Raw genomic sequence first — 20,008 nt, 5'->3', positions numbered from 1 at the left:
TCCCTTTGAGCCTGAGATCTGTGGACTCAGTGGTCGCTTTAAAAAACAGCTAAAAACTCATCTTTTTAAACTTGCTTTTGGTTGATTTTTATTTTTAGGTTTTAGCTTCTGTGAAGCACTTTGTGATTTTTATCTTGAAAGGTGCTATATAAATAAAGTTTTACTTACTTACTTACTTACTAAGGTCAAATGGTGGAAAGTCCCAAATTTAAGCCCTATGGGAGTGTCCCCCCATGAGGGACAAAAGACCCCTTAATGATCCTCTTCAGGAATCTCACTGAACCTGAAAAGAAAGTGTTAGACAAAGGACTTAATTTTGCCATTTCTCCCCAACAGTTGCCCATAGTGGACCTCATCACAGCCACAGAAACCACCATAACGATTAATAAATGATCACAAACAGAAACAGAGCTGAAAGTTTCAGCCTCCCTCCCCAGTGCTAAAGTCCCTCCATGTAACCTCACAATACAAAAGAATAAGGCCATCGCTTCCCTGAGCAAAGACCACAACATCACCATATTACCAGCTGGCAAGGGAAGGTGCACTGTTGTTCTAAACACAACGGATTACCACACAAAGATCACTACTCTCCTCAGTGACAACAATACCTTTTATAGCCTTAAAGCGAGACCCCACAAGCAGCTACAAAAAGAAAGTTATAGTTTGCTTTCAAGACTTTGAAAAGGCCAAAATCACTGACCCGCCTCACATATCACCGCCTCTTTACCCAGGGGATGCCATACCCTGCATTTACGGACTTCCTAAAATCCACAAGGAAGCTGTCCCACTCAGACCATAGTCAGTAGCATAAACACCTTGCTACCAGCCTTGCACCTCTCGTGGGAACACCCCACACCACATCAAGAACTCCACCGACTTCACTGACAAGGTCCAGAAACTTACCTGGATCCAGATGAAACCATGGTGTCCTTTGATGTAGTCTCTCTCTTCACGTGCATACCCACCACGGAGGCCGTGGAGACTGTCAGAAAACGACTACAAGAAGACAGCTCCTTGGAGGACAGACCAACTTCACCACCCGATCAGATCTGCACACTGTTAGACCTCTTGCCTCACCAATACATATTTCAAATACAACGAAGGCTATTACAGACAAAAACATGGCTGTGCCATGGGCTCCCCCGTGTCACCTATTGTAGCCAACCTTTACATGGAGGAAGTGGAAAGGGAGGCTCTTGGCTCTTTCAAAGGGAGAGTACCCAGCCACTGGTACAGATATGTAGACGACACCTGGGTCAAAATCAAGACACAAGAAGTGGAATCCTTCACTGCGCACATTAACGCTGTGGATAAAAACATCATGTTCACCAGGGAAGACACAAAGGACGACTGTTTGCCTTTCCTGGACTGCGCTGTGCACATTGAAGAGAACGGCAACCTCAACATCAACATACAAGGTCTTAAATAATCAGGCCCCATCTTATCTTAATGACCTTGTAGTACCATATTTCCCTATTAGAGCACTTCGCTCTCGCTCTGCAGGCCTACTTGTTGTTCCTAGAGTATTTAAAAGTAGAATGGGAGGCAGAGCCTTCAGTTTCAGGCCCCTCTTCTGTGGAACCAGCTTCCAGTTTGGATTCAGGAGACAGACACTATCTCTACTTTTAAGATTAGGCTTAAAACTTTCCTTTTTGCTAAAGCATATAGTTAGGGCTGGACCAGGTGACCCTGAATCCTCCCTTAGTTATGCTGCAATAGATGTAGGCTGCCGGGGGATTCCCATGATGCATTGAGTTTTTCCTTTCCAGTCACCTTTCTCACTCTCTATGTGTTAACAGACCTCTCTGTATTGAATCGTATCTGTTATTAATCTCTGTCTCTCTTCCACAGCATGTCTTTTATCCTGTCTTCCTTCTCTCACCCCAACCAATCACAGCAGATGGCCACGCCCCTCCCTGAGCCTGGTTCTGCCGGAGGTTTCTTCCTGTTAAAAGGGAGTTTTCCTTCCCACTGTCGCCAAAGTGCTTGCTCATAGGGGGTCATATGATTGTTGGGCTTTTCTCTGTATCTATGAAGCGCCTTGAGGCGACATTTGTTGTGATTTGGCGCTATATAAATAAAATTGAATTGAATTGAATTGAACATCGAAGTTTACCGGAAGCCCACACACACGGACCAGTACCTCCTCTTTGACTCCATCACCCTCTGGAACACAAACTTGGAGTAATTAGGACCCTACACCACCGGGCAGAACATGTTCCCTCTAAGCCTGAAGGAAAAAGAAGGAACACACACATGTAAAGGAAGCACTCAAAACGTGCGGCTATCCTAAATGGGCGTTCTTAAAGTCAGCAAAGAGGCACAGAAAAGAAGATCAGACACCAGCGAGGGAGGATAAGAAGGACAGACGCAACAACATTGTCATCCCCTATGTAGCCGGTGTATCAGAGAAACTCAGGAGGGTTTCTGCAAGCATGACATCCCGGTGTACTTCAGACCCAGCAACACACTCAGACAAAAACTGGTTCACCCGAAAGACAAAACGCCAAAACACAGACTTAACAATGTGGTGTATGCCGTACAGTGCAGCGAGGAATGCCCAGGACCTCTACATCGGAGAGACCAAACAGCCACTTCACAAGCGCATGGCACAAACACAGAAGAGCCACCTCCACAGGACAGACTCAGCTGTCCATCTGCATCTAAAGGTCAAGGTCACTCTTTCAAAGGATGCCCAATGTTCACATTTTGGACAGAGAGGACAGATGGTTTGAAAGAGGAGTGAAAGAAGCAATCTATGTCCACTGTGAGTGACCATCTTTGAACAGAGGCGGTGGTTTACGACACCAACTCTCTGCCATCTATAATCCAGTTTTGAGTTCCCTCCCCAGACGCCTTAACGCCCACTCACACCTGGGCCATCTGACGCTCAGGAAATCAACATGATAAGGGGGGGGCCAGGTTTCACAATGAGCTCACCTGAAACTCTGGCTGATTGGGACCCACACCCAGTTCCACACCTTGGCTCAGGCGATTAGAGGATCATCAGGGGGTCCTTTTGTCCCTCTGTGGGGGGACACTCCCACTAGGTTTATATCTGGGACTCTCCCCATTTGACCTTAGAACTGAAGGAAGCTTCTCGGATGAAGGTGAAACATCTTCAAGTAACTTAAAGAAGTCCAGACGCTTTTCTTTCAAAGCTCCTTAGACTACGATGACCTGGATGAGAACCTTCACAGACATCTGCTACTGTTGTGTGTCAGCACACAGACACAACAGTACGTAGATGGTGGTGTAAATTCTCTGAAATTCATAGACTGACAGTAAAAGGTGACACAACAAAGTTTACAATGAGACATTTATGAGAAAAGACAAAAGAAAAATAAAGTTCAGATAAATGTTTTAATAGTTTATAAAATGACTTATTTCAATATATTTTCGGGTTCTGTTCAGTATCTTAGCTGTTCTTAGGACATCACGCTTCTCGCCACCTGGAGACCCACGAAGGTTGTGACTACACCCTTCCAGTATATAGACAGGTTCTTCTATAGCACTTTCTACTATACTGGAGCACTCAAACGCTTATACTGCATTTTCACAATTACGATGATAAAGTAGAGAAATACAAAAAAAAAGTACAAAACCCCCCAAATACATAGTATAGAGTACCACGATGCAATGACACACTATCGCACAACACATGGCCAATACTATTATTTGATCAGGATCTTAAATGACATCTGTTATTCATGGATCCTATTCAATAGTGTTCATCTTTTAAGACTGTAGCTCCTGCTATGATTCTTCTTTTTGTCTTGAATAATATACTTCTTTGGGAGCTCTCCTGCCCCTTGTGGAGGGCATGGAAAATGGCATCGCTTTGACCTTACAACTTAACATACAAAGCCATGCTAAGGGGAGAATCAGCACTTGTCCATTTATGACATGCTAATTTTTGCACATAGCACAATTTAATGTCATTTCTTCAGACGTTATGGATGCTGTGGTGTTGCAGATGCTGATATCTGGATGTGTTTAAAATAGCATCACTGAAGAGTGAATTATATACTACATTTTTTGGTGATATTTCTATTTGTGGACACAAATTATGATTTGTGTTGTAACATTATTATTAATCTGCGTCACAAGTGCCGCCCTGCTGCTGCTCACACCTCTTCCTTTCAATTCTTTACTTAAAATTTAAACCAAATTAAATGTTTAACAAAAGTGCAAAATGTAATCATCTGGAAAGAAACTGCTCCACCTTCTCTCCTGCGCTCTCTTTCAAAGACACATACACACGTCATCATGTACACAGAAAAACACCTTTCCTGCAGAGGAATGAGGCTTTGGTATTCAATCAATAGTGCTTAAAAGGAGACCCAGGGACAGCCAACGACTTTTCTCGTTCCTGTGTGATGAGTTGGAGGAGGGCTCTCCATCTCCTGAAACCTGTCTGTAAAGCAGGAGAACAGATAAAGGGATTAATCATCCTCACACTTTGCTCCTATTCACCAGAGGCGATACAGTATCAACCATATATGATGCTGGCTTGAATAATGTAAGAAAAATTCTTGTCACGAAATCCAACGATGTATCTGTTGTCACAGGTTTTGACACATTTGTTACCTTTGTTATAACACACCATGCCAACATTGCACAGTGCCAAAATATGAACTACTCAAACCCAAGTTGGTAATGGTGCTGTAATACAGTGTTTCCCAGCCTTTAGAGGCACGGTTCATATTCACATTAGAAAAATCCCGCAGCACACACCAAACAGAAATGTCAAAAGCCATACAGATCATTCTTCCACCAAATATAGCAGAACTGGCTCGGTTTGTCCCCAGTATACCTTTGTTGCTTCCTTCTGACCACTACTCATGCTGGGCCTTCAACTGGGTCGAGTTTTCTCCAGGACCAGGTCAGACTGAACACTTTTTCTTTTTAAACATTTATCTATTGCTGTTACGTGCTGCCGTCATCTCACCAGCATGACTGATATTTAAGTTCTTCTTCTGTTTTACTTAGTTGGCAACACATTTATTAGAGCAGGTGGTTGTACTGCCCTCTAGTGGAAGAGAATGTCATTGCTGCCTGTTACGCACGCCGGTGGCTTCGGTGTGCCGTGGAAGATTATCTGGTTCCACCTGATTAGTCCTGGGAAACACTGCTGTAATAAGAGTGACCACTACTTCCTACAGCATCTATGTAAGTATTTTACTTTAATACAAGTTACATCTAATGCAAAATGAACGTTTCTTTTTTTTGGGGTATTTGTCACACTTGACTGTTTCACCTCAAACAAATAATAATAATGGATTGGATTTATATAGCGCTTCTAGAAGCTTCTTGTGTTTTGCTGTTTCTAAAAAAGTGGGTATGTAGTGTGAAAACAAAATAGAAACAAAGCAAAGTATGTTATCATACAGATAACTAAAATGCTATCGGGCTATTTTCTGCTTCCGGGTCACAGGAGACAGCTTAGACCCCCAGCCCCCTTCTGTGGGGGACACTGAAGTGTTCTAAAGCCAGCAAAGACATGTCAACAGTCTGCACCAGGACCTGCTCCTGGTAGGATATGCCCAAAACACACCTCATCCACCAGTCTGCAGCACTCAGTCTCCCACTCCTTTCCCTCTCTTGTGTAAAACAAGAGAATGAGTTTGACTTACTGCCAGCAGTAGGGCTTGTCAATCAAGACACAGTATGCAGAAACCTGGGCAAATCTTATCTTACCACTGGGGTGATGACAAGCATCAGCCATGTCAGGATGGAGGGGATCCTTGAGGAAACACTAACTTGCAATCCCTTTATTCTGATTTATTACCACTTTGAAAATGCTCTCAAATTCTATGGGGAAAGGGTTTTATTTTACCTTCTAAGCTTTATTCTTTATTGTTAAACAGATCGAATCATATTTTTTAGTTGAGTAAAAGTTTACAGTTTTTGAGTAGTCTTTCTTTTTCTGTCAATGAACACTTCGCTACACTGCAAATCAAATAGCATTCAATTCAATTGCAATAACTGGACACATTTTAAGATAACAAAGCATGAAATGGTTTAAAAAGTGGTTTAAAAACTTTTTGCATTAACTGTATGTTTTCATAAATATTAATCATTGCTGAAATCAGTACATAGTGCCATTCTTGGTGCAGGAGCCATTTTTTCTGTTCTTGACAAACGCTCAATCATCCAGGTAAGTAAATCCACCAAAGTTGATTCTGTTCATTTGGATGTTTTCAGTGGGACAAACGTTTCATCCAAGTGACTTCTTTAGTCTCAGCTGATTGCAGCCATTCCCCAACTCTCTGTGAATGGTACTCATGGCCATTGATCAGTGGTCTTTGATCAATGCTCATGACAATTTGCATATTAATGATGAAGGAACTGACCTCCCAGCCCATTGTTCCTTCAGTGGGCTGGTTTCAGTCATTGTGCAAATGTCCTGTTTATAAGATTGAAACCTGCAGTCAGCTGAGACTGAAGACGTCACCTGATGATGATGAAACGTTTCTCCACTGGAAACGTCCAGATGAACAGAATCAACCTTTGGGGCACTTTTTGTTTTGTCACCTTATGTATGTTTTATGATACGTCAGGTGTTGCTGGTCGGAAGGAGCAAACAGTTTGTGAGCACTGTTATCAATTCTTTTGATAGTCGACTAGTCACAGATTATTTTAGCGATTAGTCGACTAATCAGATCATCATCCATTGGACGTAAAACTACAGCTTATTGCACCAGCAGCATCTGCTCTTATATAACTATCATTAGCTTACAGCTTTAAGTGTTTAAGGTCTGTGCTAACTAAAATAAAGACAAGATGATAGTTTTATTAAATTTTAATAAAATTTGCAGATTGTTTCGGTGAAGTTTAATAAACTCCTTGCTATCTAAATATAACAGGACACCGGAGTAAATTCTCAAGCATCTCACACTTCTGATAATCAGCTGTCTGCTTGATGTTTATTCAGCTGTGTAAAAACTATAACTTTAATCTCAGCCAAACCGATTTACTCAGGAACAAATAAAATACTAAAAAAGCCAAACAATAACATTTTTAAGTTATCTAAGTGACTTATATATCATGTTTAACCTGAGTAGAGAAAGACAGCGGTGAGTTTGAAAACGATTTTGCCGGGAGTCCGGTGTTCTCACGGCTCTAGTTAGCCTAGCCCCCGGCTAGCTATCGAGCTAGTGGCTAACAGACGTCTCCGAAAACGTCGGAGCGCTTTTGAAAATATGTGGTGTCTTGATAAACTGAGCAGATATTTTGAGGTTTACACAGCTACATTCTCGCCTGAAAATATGTTAAACGTTTATTTTGTGACCCAGAAAGAATAATAAGAGTAATATTAAACCTAACTAGCTGCCGCCATTGTTGGAAACTGAGCTGGGCCGCGCTATGAATTCTGGGACACAGCTACTTCTTCTTCGGGGTTTAACGGCAGCTGGCATCCTTGTACATGCAGTGCTGCCATCTTCTGTTTCAGTCCGTTATTGCACTCTTAATCCTGCTACTTATTCCTGGGTCTTTCAGGATCTTACAAAGCTTCAAACGACACGTCGACTATTAAATCAGTCGTCGACGATTTTGATAGTCGACGTAATCGTGACTAGTCGACTAATCGTGGCAGCCCTATTGTGATTTATGATAAAAAACAGTTGAACAACAAATGCAACCAATAGAAAGCAATAACTGTGTTAAACACACAAGTACGGCTGGAGTTATTGGACTGGACAGTGGCCACGTCACCACAGCCATCCAGCAGCTCAGTGGCTCCAAGCGTAGGCTTAGCCTCTACACTTGTCTTGTCTGAAATTAGGACAGATTGATAGACTGTGATATCCTTCTTTTTTTTTCAGGACACGGAAGCTGCAGACATTTGTTACAAACCAAAAGGTGGACCATCAGAGTTAACACTTCCTAGTGTGAACAGCAGCCAAAATAACAAAAATGTAATAAAATTACAACGTGTGCTGTCGAGAAATGTTAAAGTGCAGTTTGCCCAGCTGTCTGTGCTAGTCCCAGCAGGGAAGTGAACTAAAACAAACTCATATAAATAAGGACTGTACCTAATAATATGCACAAGCTCCAAGAAGGCTTCATCAACATTGAAGCGATTCTTCGCCGAGGCCTCCATGTAGTGGATCCTGTTCTCTCTGGCAAACGCCAGTGCGTCCTCCTTGGGTATCTGCAGACACAATAAACAATAAGTCTGAGATCCAGTGCTGTTCTTGTCATCCTGTAAAAATATGCAGAAAACTTGTCACTGTTGTCCTGAAAAAAATGAAGGTAAGGAATCTCAACAAGTAGAAGGCTTAAAAATCCTGTGGGACAAGACAAAAACCCCAAAACACTGAGGTCAAGGTCACAGAGATTCTGAGATTTTTAGTAGATAAACCTATTGGAAGTATCTGGACATATCTGAAAGACAAAAAAACTCTACAGCAGCTCTTGTAGAGTGATGAATCCAATTTTTACCAGTTCAAAGTATTTTCAAGGGCATGCAGAGGTTAGTGTGACAGAGGTTATGGTGAGCTTTGGGCTGCTACAGACATGGACAAAATTGTTGGTACCCTTCAGTCAATAAAAGAAAAACTCATAATGGTCACAGAAATAACTTTAATCTGACAACATTTATAATAAATAAAAATTCTATAAATGTTTACCAATGAAAGCCGGACGTTGCTTTTCAACCACGCCTCAATATAATTATTTAAAAAATAAATGCATGGAAAAGCCTGGACAAAATAATGGTACCCCTAGAAAAGAATGAAAAGAATGAAAGGGGCACGTTAATCCAAGGTGTGTCCACCAATCAGCATCACAGGTGTCTACAATCTTGTAATCAGTGGGCCTATATATAGGGCTCCAGGTAGTCACTGTGTTTGGTGACATGGTGAGTACCACACTCAACATGGACCAGAGGAAGCGAAGGAAAGAGTTTAGAAAGGAAATCATAGACAAGCATGTTGACGGTAACAGCTAGAAGACCCTCTCCAAGCAGCTAGATGTTCCTGTGACTACAGTTGCACATGTCATTCAGAAATCACAGAAGATACATGGGTCCGTAGCCAACCTCCCTGGACGTGGCCGCAGGAGGAAAATTGATGACAAATCAAAGAGACGGCTAATCCGAATGGTTATGCTCTGCAGCTGCTTTGCTGCATCTGGCACAGGGTGTCTTGAATCTGTGCAGGGTACAGTGACATCTCAAGACTATCAATCTAGAGAGAAATGTGCTGGCCAGTGTCAGAAAGCTTGGTCTCAGTCGCAGGTCATGGGTCTTACAACAGGACAATGACCCTAAACAGAGCTAAAAACACCCAAAAATGGCTAAGAGGGAAACATTGGACTATTCTAAAGTGGCCTTCTACAAGCGCTGACCTCATTCCCATTGAGCATCTTTGAAAGGAGCGGAAACATGCCGTCTGGAAAAGGCGCCCTTCAAACCGGAAATAACTGGAGCAGTTTGCTCATGAGGAGTGGACCAAATACCTGCTGAGGTGCAGAAGTCTCATTGACAGCTACAGGAATCGTTGCAGTGATTGCCTCAAAGGGTTGTGCAACAAAATATTAAGTTGTGGGTACCATCATTTTCATCCAGGCCTGTTCCATGTAGGGCTGCCACGATTAGTCGACTAGTCACGATTACGTCGACTATCAAAATCATCGACGACTGATTTAATAGTCGACGGTCGTTTGAAGCTTTGTAAGATCCCAAAGACGCAGGAATAAGTAGTAGGATTTAAGAGTGTAATAACGGACTGAAACAGAAGATGGCAGCACTGCATGTACAAGGATGCCAGCTGCCGTTTAAACCCCGAAGAAGAAGAAGCTGCGTCCCAGAATTCATAGCGCGGCCCAGCTCAGTTTCCAACAATGGCGGCAGCTAGTTAGTTTTAATATTACTCTTATTATTCTTTCTGGGTCACAAAATAAACGTTTAACATATTTTCAGGCGAGAATGTAAGTAAAGTAAGTAAGTAAAATTTATTTATATAGCACATTTCACAGATAAAAATCACAAAGTGCTTTACAATAAGATCAGACATACAAGTTAAAATTTATTAAAAGCCCGTTTGTATAAAAATGTCTTCAGCTGCTTTTTAAAGGAGTCAGTAGAGTCTAGACAGCGTAAAGACAACGGCAGAGAGTTCCACAGCCTCGGTGCCAGTGCCTGAAAAGCCCGATCCCCACGTGTTTTAAACCTAGTACGTGGGACCACCAGTAGCCTCTGACCTGAAGACCTAAGTGCTCGGGATGAAGCATGAGGTTTCAACAGGTCAGAGATATACTGGGGAGCTTCACCGTGCAGAGCTCTAAAAGTTACAACTAAAATTTTAAAATGAACCCTAAAATTTACAGGCAACCAATGAAGAGAAGCCAAAACTGGAGTAATGTGTGACCTCTTATTTGTACCAGTTAAAAGCCTTGCCGCTGCATTCTGTACAGACTGAAGGCGATCCAGAGCTGATTTGTTGAGACACGTAAAAAGACCGTTACAATAATCCAAACGAGAAGAAATAAAAGCATGAATAATCATCTCAAATTCTGCCTTTGACACCAGTAGTCTGAGTTTAGAAATGTTTCTTAGATGATAAAAACAGTTCCGGACAAGTTGTTTATAGTGTTTCTCAAGAGACATTGAACTGTCAAATATAACACCTAAGTTTCTGAGACTCGACTGAAATGAAGGGTCTAAAAAACTGATATGCTGCCTAATTTCTGAGAGCATGTGATCAGGTGCAATAATCAAAGTTTCTGTTTTATCTGAATTTAACTGAAGGAAATTGTCATTTAACCATTGTTTGATTTCTGACAGACAATTATTTAAACAAGACAATTTATACAACTCAGAAGCTTTGAAAGAACAGTACAACTGAATGTCATCAGCATAGAGATGATAAGAAATATTATTGTAACGTCTGATAATGTGGCCTAGAGGGAGTATATACAGCAAAAAGAGAATAGGACCTAAAACAGATCCTTGAGGTACCCCAGAAGGCAGAACTGATGTTTCCGACAGCACATGATTTATACAGACAGTAAAGGATCGTTCAGATAGATACGACATAAACCATTTTAAAACAACACCAGTAATCCCAAACAAGTCCTTCAGCCTATTTATCATGATGTTGTGATCAACAGTATCAAAAGCAGAGCTGAGATCCAACATAACCAGAACGGTGTACTCTCCAGAGTCTGCTGCCATCAGAATGTCACTAGACACTTTAAGCAAAGCGGTTTCAGTAGAGTGCAATTTGCGGAAACCAGACTGGAAAATGTCCAGAACATTGTTCTTTTCCAAAAAGTTGTTAAGTTGTTCTGCAACTGTTTTTTCCAAGATCTTTGACACCAATGGTAATTTTGATATTGGCCTGTAACTGCTTGGAAGAGATGGGTCCAAATTTGGTTTCTTTAATAGTGGTTCAACAATAGCTTGTAGCTGTGTAAACCTCAAATATCTGCTCAGTTTATCAAGACACCACATACTTTCAAAAGCGCTCCGACGTTTTCGGAGACGTCTGTTACCCACTAGCTCGATAGCTAGCCGGGGGCTAGGCTCACTAGAGCCATGAGAACACCGGACTCCCGGCTAATCGTTTTCAAACCCACCGCCGTCTTTCGCTACTCAGGTTAAACATGATATATAAGTCACTTAGATAACTTAAAAATGTTATTGTTTGGCTTTTTTCAGTATTTATTTGTTCCTGAGTAAATCGGTTTGGCTGAGATTAAAGTTATAGTTTTTTACACAGCTGAATAAACGTCAAGCAGACAGCTGATTATCAGAAGTGTGAGATGCTCGAGAATTTACTCCGGTGTCCTGTTATATTTTAGATAGCAAGGAGTTTATTAAACTTCACCGAAACAATCTGCAAATTTCATTAAAATTTAATAAACTATCATCTTGTCTTTATTTTTAGTTAGCACAGACCTGAAACACTTAAAGCTGTAAGCTAATGATAGTTATATAAGAGCAGATGCTGCTGGTGCAATAAGCTGTACGTTTTACGTCCAATGGATGATGATCTGATTAGTCGACTATCAAAAGAACAGTTTGTGGCAGCCCTGGTTCCATGCATTTATTTTTTAAATAATTCTGTTGAAGCATGGTTGAAAATCAATGTCTGACTTTCATTGGTTAACATTCATCGAATTTGTATTTATTTATACTTTTGTCAGATTAACGTTATTTCTGTGAGCATTGAGTTTTTCTTTCATTGACTGAAGGGCACCAACAATTTTGTCCACGTCTGTACGTTGTTGAGCTGTGGTTTTCCTGTCCTTTCAGGACTTGTCTCTGAACCAGTGGTCCAATTATTAATAGAGTAAATGGACTGGCATCTGTATTTTCCAATTTTCCTCTATATTATTTTTAGTAATTGTGCAGGTTCATCTGTCACAGGCACACTAACTTTCAGATTACAGGAATTGGAATCTTGGACATTTGATAAGTGGATGCCTCGAGCTCCTGAGTTACAGGAGTTGATTCTCCTTGTATAATAATTTGTGGAATAAATGAAGCCAGAAAAGTTGTTTATAAAACTGCAGATATCTCCTAAACTGTTGAGATTCCAGAACTTCCCTTCTGCAGTGGATCTGGAATGGAAGAAAAATGACATTATAGAAGTGTATCGGTTGTTGTTAGTTACCACTCTTTGCTGTTCCAGGTCTGCCTTGTTTCCAACCAGCACCATGGGAAAATCATCTCTGTCTTTCACTCTCAGGATCTGGGTGTGGAACTTCTGGACTTCATGATAGCTGATAGTTGGAAGGACAGAAATAATTACCAGTCACAGTATAAAGACGTCTACAGATTAAAATAGCCCTTCTCATCCATTTTAATAGATCCAGACAAAGTCTTCCTTATTCCTTATATATTAACATATTGTGTTGTTAAATAGTCTGTTTTTGTCACTGTGTGGTTGTTCCTGGTTCAACCCTCGGCTGAAGCTGAAAAAGATTCATTACCAAACAGCAGAGGGTACGGTGACTGAAGTATTGGACTTACAGCTTTTCTGTTCTAATTAAGTACTCGAAGCACTTTCTATTACAAGTGTCATCAGTCATAACATTCACACACACTGTGACACACTGGGGGCAACGGTGTTCACCATCTGCTCAAAGATACATGCAGGCTGGAGGACTCCACGCCCCCCTGTACTGCAGTGTAGTGTGCAGGTGCTCTGAGAGTAAATGGGCAAATGTTAAGAAAACACAGGACCAGATTATTACAAAAAGGTTATATTTGTGTCCTACTTGTCCATAATTGAGTTTCAGATGAATAAAATGTGGCATCACACTCTAAAGTTGTGGTTCTCTCCTCTTCCTGAGAATGGTGACAGTCTTTTATATGAAGTAATACATTAGAAACCAAAAGCTGGACCATAAGAGTGTCCAGGAGGAAAAACACCCAAAACAGAAGAAAAAAGATGAAGTGAAATTTAGACCCTAGCCCGGGAACAACTTACTAATGGAAACCAGGACTTTTCTGTACACAAGAATTCACAGAGCTGGACTCGTCATGTTATAGATCCTTCTCTAAGGAAATATTACTAGAAATGAAACTGCATCTACACAGGAACCAGTCTGCTCATCGCACATCACTTTGAAGATGATGACTGGTTGTCTGAAGAGACTCCAGGTTCCAGTTGAGCCTCTAAGATATTTCCTACCAGGTCACATCTCAATCGATGGTATTCAGTGGTCTTCAGTCTGGATCCCACACCCCCAGACTCACTAACAGCTGCGTACTCTGGGCCATGTTAACAAACACTATCCCCCCCTGCGCCCCCACCTCACCAACCTGAGCCATGGTCTCAGTTACCCTCATGTTTCAGGCCAACCACAGATGGACTCTATGCAGACCAAGTCTTTCCTTTGTGCTGCCTCCAACCAAGCACTTTGCTCTCCAACGTGTCCCTTTCTATTGTTGGGTATATATTTCTATACTATATTCGTCTTTTGGTTGCGCTTTATTCATGATATCTCTATTTTTTTTTTCCACTCCCAGGCGCGTGGCCCCGGCAGGCAGGCGCCCGCGTGGCCCCGGCAGGCAGGCGCCCGCGTGGCCCCGGTGGACGTGGCGCACCCATAATTTCTTTGTACATGTACAATGACAATAAAAGGCTATTCTATTGTTAATGCTGACTCGTAGTCACTTCAGTCACTTGCTTCCTATGGTCTCTAGCTGCCACATCACTACATCGTGTGTACATAGCTGTAGAGTATAACTTTATAGCACTCTATACAAGAGACATACAAACAAACATCACACACACGTACCTGCCGCGGTCATTGAGTGCAAACACCAGTAAAAAGCCTTCTCCAGACCGCATGTACTGCTCCCTCATCGCACCAAACTCCTCCTGACCTGCTGTATCCAAGACTGATGCAGAGACATGATCACATATACACATGAATACAAAACATACATGGTATTCACAGACACACACTATATTATTGCCAAAAGTATTCACTCACCCATCCAAATCATTGGTACAATCACTTCTACAGCCTCAGGTGTATGAAACCCAACATGCTGAGCACGTCTACGAACACTTTGTGAAAGGATGGGTTGCTCTCAGGAGGTCACTGAATTGCAGCACCGTGATTTAAGCACTTTGAAGCAACTGTTATATAAAAGACATTGAACTGAACTGAAGTGGTGAAATTTTCTCGCTGCTAAATGTTCTACAGTGACGTGGTATTATAGTGTGATGCTGCAGTTACAGCCACGCGTGGTAATATCTACCAAACATCAGTGTAGAGGCTTACACATAACACCTACACTTTTCTTTCTTTAAATACAGGATTTAATTTACAGGATAATAAAGAATTTGTTTTGATTTAGAACTAATGTACATACATGACACTGTATTCTAAAATAAGTGTGCACATTCTAGTTTACTGTTGTGTCTTTGTGATTTAATGTGTCTTTGTTTGCCTCAGCTGCTCCCAGTCCCTAAGTGATGAGCTAATAGGTGGAAAAGGGGCGGAGCAAGCCTATATGGAGACCTGCAAATTGGGCCATACCACAACTCTGGATCATGGGGGGGATGGGATTTGTTATGTTAGTTTCAGTTGGGTATTTGTGTGTTCTGCACCTTTTTGTGTTTTTGTGGGCTGATCAGCCACTGTTTAAGTTTCACCTGTGTCTCATTCAGGAAGGTCAGTTTGTTTGGGTTAGTCGTGTTGTTTGCTGTCAGTGTTTGAGGACAGTTCTGTTGTTTTGACCTGTTTTATGAGCCTAAGATTTAGATTGTTCTGCAAAATTTAACCAAGTTTGTTTTCGGGTTGAATAACCTGTGCTGATGTTCATCACTGCTCGGTTCATCACATATAGTGAAGTGCGAGCGTTTGAGAACAACAGCAACTCAGTCACAAAGTGGTAAGCCAGAGCAGGGTCAGCAGATGAGGCCCATAGGGGTTGGCAACTTTCTCCAACTGCTACAGACCTCCAAACTTCATGTGGCCTTCAGATTAGCTCAAGAACAGCACATACAGAGCTTCATGGAACGGGTGAGCAACTGCCTCCAAGTCTTACATCACCAAGCACATTACAAAATGTGGGATGCAGTGGTATTAAAGCACGCCAGTACTGGACTCCAGAGCAGCAGAGACGTGTTCTCTGCAATGACTAATCTGGCAAACGTATGAATAAGTCCTGGTTTGGTGGTTACCAGGAGAGCATGACTTATCAGACTGCATTGTGCCACATGCAAAGTTTGGTGGACTATAGTGTAGGGTTGTTTTTAGAAGCTGGGCTCAGCCCCTTAGTTCCAGTGATCTTAATCCTGCAGCATACCAAGACATTTTGGACAACTTCATGCTCGCAACTTTGTGGGTGATAATGGCCCCTCCTAGGGCTGTGCAATATGACCAAAATATACCCGATATAAAACCTCTATCGTCCTGATAACGATATAAATCACAAAAAAATTAATATTTTCTGTAAATTCTGTGAATCTCGGGCAGGTGACGTGTTTCCAGCTGGGCGCCGTGTACCCGGAGTCGAGTGTTTTAACCGATGCATGAAACTACACATTCTTAGACATAAGTTGTAACGGCCGCCGTTTTCTTTGAGTATTTATTACACGGCGTGCTGCGGGGAAAAGCCTGTTCTAACTTTTGAGTCTAAGGTTGATTTTTTTAGCACCTGGCGGCTCTTTTTTACTTCTCATCCGTCAATACTCTGCATACTTTTTCACGTGATTGTCTTTATTTTGAAAAGTCTCAACAGGATCTTGAGCTTTATTGTGAAAGGTTTATGTGGAAAATAAACAAGCGGACATGCGATCGTTGTTGCTAATGACAACGCATAAAAACAGGCATAGTGTGGTTATATTAAATATAAGAGAAAGAGAGAACTTTAAGAAATTAATAACTACAGTCACCATCAGAACCATGAATATTGCTGTAAACAGTTTATTTTGCGACACCACGAAACAAACGATAGCGTAAAATGAAACGATAGATGTTTTTATATCATCACACGATATATATGGTTATATCGAACAGCCCTAGCCCCTCCCCATTCCAAGATGACTATGCACCAGTCACAAAGCAAGTTATTGCATTACACGGATGGAAGAACGTGACTGGCCTGCAAAGAGTCCTGACCTCAATGCGAGGGAACGCCTTTGGGATGAATTAGCAGAGACTGTGAGCCAACATCAGTGTCTGACCCATAAACACACTCCTAACCCTTGTGGAAAGCCTTCCTGTAGCCGCTAACGGTGAGCCAACATCATATTAAACCCATGGATTAGGAATAGGATGTCACCCAACTTCGTACACATGTGTAGACAGACTAGCAAATAATTTTGCTAATATAATGTATACATGTCTTGATGCTCAATCATCCAGGTAAATAAGTCCTAAAGGTTGATTCTGTTCATCTGGATGTTTCCAGTGTGAGAAACGTTTCGTCATCATCAGCTGACTTCTGCTCAGCTGACGGCAGGTTTCCAACCTTATAAACACCTGGATGAAAACTACCACTGAGAACGTCCAGATGAACAGAATCAACCTTTTCAAAATACAGAGTATACATGGTGACCTCTACTGCTAACAGAACATCTGTAACATTAAGCTGAAGTTTCACTTGTTCTGTGTCATAAAAGTCACCCACTAAGGAAACAAGTGTTTCTCTTAGTGGTTTCACTAAAACTGATTCTCTACCGTTGCATTCACCAAACAAATCACTAAACTGTATCAATTAGGGTAAGATGTTTGTGAACGGTGAGGAAAAGTCTTACAAACAGCGCCTCTGTGTGTCTGATGATTCACAAATAAGTGGTGAAAGAACGGCGTGGCCCAGCACACCACCCTGACAGCACCAGCCCACTAACAAGTCCTAACAAGGGAAATGAAACATCCAGAGAGCAAACACACTGCCTGTATCACATCACAATGTAACACACCCTTTGTTTTCACACAAAGCTTTTTCCAAACCCTGCAATTACTCTGACACTGTGAATGAGGACAAGTACATCTCCAGTGTAATGTCTTACTGTCAAGCCGGGTCTCCTTTCCATCCACGGTACAGATCTTGGTGTAGGAGTCTTCAATGGTGGGGTCGTAGTCGGACACAAAGTACGACTGTGGAACACACTCCGAGTTATTAACATCAACACTAGACTGAACAGCTTGTTTTACACCTCTCATAACCAAGCATAGTGCCTAACAGGCATTTATTTATATTATTTACAGCTGGCGAGAACAAGAGTGATGCAGCAACAGTGATGGAAAGTTCCTAGAGAATTATTAAGTTTAGACTGAATATGTAACCACGTTAGTACTTCTCCTTCAGTGTACTCTATAATCCACTATTTACTGCTACAGTGCTCAGTGACTACAGCCGGAGCCGTTCATGAGGCAGCCAGTTTAATGAAGAGCTTGTTGTGTTAAACAGAGTGAAACGAAAGCTTGCCCGAGGTAATGAAGAAACTTACATACAGAGTGGAAGCAGAAGCACCGACTCAGAGCAATTCCCAGCGACACATTAACAGAACAGAACCGAAGTGCACTGGTAACATGTTTAAGTATTTAAAAATATTTCAAAGAGAAATCTACTGTCATACTATACTGTGTTTCATAGATAATCCCTATTTTACTGTAATACACAGAATCCCTGTTTCTTTCTCCACCTACTCCTAAACTTGGCACTCCTGCTCAACTTTGTCCCTGGAGGCTGTGACATCACGATGTTCCCCAGCCGTCATCTAACAGTAACGTGTCATTTATATCCAGCAAAGTTACACATGTCCAGCAACATACTACCTACATCCTTTTGTTACCTCCCTCAGTACATCAGGTTACCAACACCAGGCTAAACACTGTTGCAGCATAGTCAAGCAGGTATAGATATGCAAGTTAAATCTGACCAGCTGGGCCAAGGTGGTTTCAGATGCATAATTACAGTCTCGACTGCTTTTATTGTGATTCTAACTTAAATGAGAATGAATGACTTTATCTGCAGGGACAAGTCTGCTAGTTTGGTTTGTTTTAGTTTAACTGCTGCTCGATAGCTGAATAAGACATGGGTGGTAAACCATTAACCACTAACAGCTCATCTGTTCCGAATGCAGGTCACTTGTTGAACCTTGGTTGAGTTCGTGGAAATAACCGCTCAATGACGACCCACCAGTGGATCGACCACCAGTGGATCGACCACCAGTGGATTGACCACCAGTGGATCGACCACCAGTGGATCGACGCATTAACCTACAGACAGGACCACAGTATGTCCTACACGTGCTGTAGAGTCAGTACCTGGATGAACTGGATGGTAAGGGCGCTCTTTCCCACTCCTCCTCCCCCCACAACCACCAGTTTGAATCTTTCCTCGTCTCCACTCATGTTCGGCTCTTTGGTCCGGACCAGACCGTCTCCGAGCTCACAGCAGGACCTCACAGGCGCGTTAGATCCCGGTCTCGCAGTAAGCCTGCTCACTGTAAGGAGACACCAACATGGACGGTTTTCAAAACTGAAGTTTGGTGCGCGAACGACGGACTCGGGGCCACACCTGTAAAGCAAAGTCCTGACGGAGTTCCGCTGTCCACGCAGCACAAAAACACGCACCGACGGGTTTCTGCTGAGTTCGGCCTTAAAGCGGGCTGAAGCGAGTCGCCGTCGCCTTTTCTTTTCTTCTTTCGGCTCTTTTCTCGTCGGCCTGCAGTCAGCTTCTGGGCGGAACTGCTTCCTCTTTTCTCTTTCCTCAAGAAACTACAGCAGCAACTACATCACACTGATGTCACAGGCGGTGGTGACTTTCCCCACGCGAGGACTCTGCACGCACACGCAGCCTTCGTCTGCTTCAAATTAAAAACTAACCTGAAACTAATCTTTCAGCTTCCTTATTCGGTCACCGGAGCATCCGTGACATCATCGTTTCTACCTAACGGATGTGCCCGCACACCGTGACAACTTACGACATTACGGATGTGAAACTTTTTACAAGATGTTATTCGCCCTTTGACACGGAAACAAACTGGTTTAATAACACTAGAAACATCTGGAATTCCAGTATGGAAAACTTCAGAAATCCCGAAGGTGTGGCAAAGTAAACACGCAGTGAAGCGTCCTGATACTGCAGAGCTACACAATGAAAACGGCCTACAGCAAAGCAGCAACACAACTAAATAGGACGTGCTCAAGCAATGGTTGCAGTGTTGTCTCAGCCCAACAGGGCATATGGCCAACACAACATTTAAAAAGTGAGATGCGCAAAGAAGCAACAGCTGAGGGCACGTGAGGTAAAGAAGAGGTTATTTGTGAGCCTCTCAAAATGGGAACTTGTATAAAAATGGATGCAGTTCCTGTTCACACTATACTTTTGTTAAAGCCCTCGAATGCAAGCTGAAAGTCGGCCCTTTATCCATATACTTGCTTTTAAATCCACTGTGGTACGATCTGCTTCAACAAGAACATTTGTCCAAATAGTTATTTAGCAAACCTCCAAAGTCTTGGCTCACTGCATGCTTGTGTTATGTTTTTATGCAACCCTCTGCTCACTGAGGTGAAGAGGCTC

General features: G+C 42.2%; 1 protein-coding gene and 1 long non-coding RNA gene across 5 annotated transcripts; both read right to left on the bottom strand.

The window, feature by feature from the left end:
• Positions 1-3,344: 3,344 nt before the first annotated feature.
• rras (RAS related) lies at positions 3,345-19,929 on the bottom strand. 4 transcript variants are annotated; one of them, XM_085155671.1, is made up of 7 exons: positions 19,004-19,929; positions 18,751-18,929; positions 17,490-17,577; positions 14,260-14,362; positions 12,627-12,735; positions 8,035-8,158; positions 3,345-4,417 (listed from the first exon to the last, which is right to left on the bottom strand). In XM_085155671.1, the coding sequence occupies exons 2-7, from the start codon at positions 18,835-18,837 to the stop codon at positions 4,332-4,334; spliced, it is 597 nt and encodes a 198-aa protein (XP_085011797.1). In that variant the 5' UTR covers positions 18,838-18,929; positions 19,004-19,929; the 3' UTR covers positions 3,345-4,331. The 4 variants fall into 4 exon arrangements, with proteins under 4 accessions (XP_085011797.1, XP_085011794.1, XP_085011795.1 ...); XM_085155668.1 differs by lacking the exon at positions 3,345-4,417 and having other exon boundaries at positions 7,504-8,158; XM_085155669.1 differs by lacking the exon at positions 3,345-4,417 and having other exon boundaries at positions 7,504-8,158; positions 19,060-19,929.
• On the bottom strand, positions 10,241-12,620 carry LOC146520893 (uncharacterized). Its single transcript, XR_014873564.1, has 2 exons — positions 12,386-12,620; positions 10,241-12,253 (listed from the first exon to the last, which is right to left on the bottom strand). It is a non-coding gene; the product is annotated as an uncharacterized LOC146520893 (long non-coding RNA).
• Positions 19,930-20,008: the final 79 nt, after the last annotated feature.

The sequence above is a fragment of the Neolamprologus multifasciatus genome, chromosome 4 (genome assembly GCF_963576455.1).
Source record: "Neolamprologus multifasciatus chromosome 4, fNeoMul1.2, whole genome shotgun sequence".
Classification (NCBI taxonomy): Eukaryota; Metazoa; Chordata; class Actinopteri; order Cichliformes; family Cichlidae; genus Neolamprologus; species Neolamprologus multifasciatus.
The sequence above is the reverse complement of the archived record's forward strand: the minus strand, read 5'-3'. Positions and strand labels throughout refer to the sequence as shown.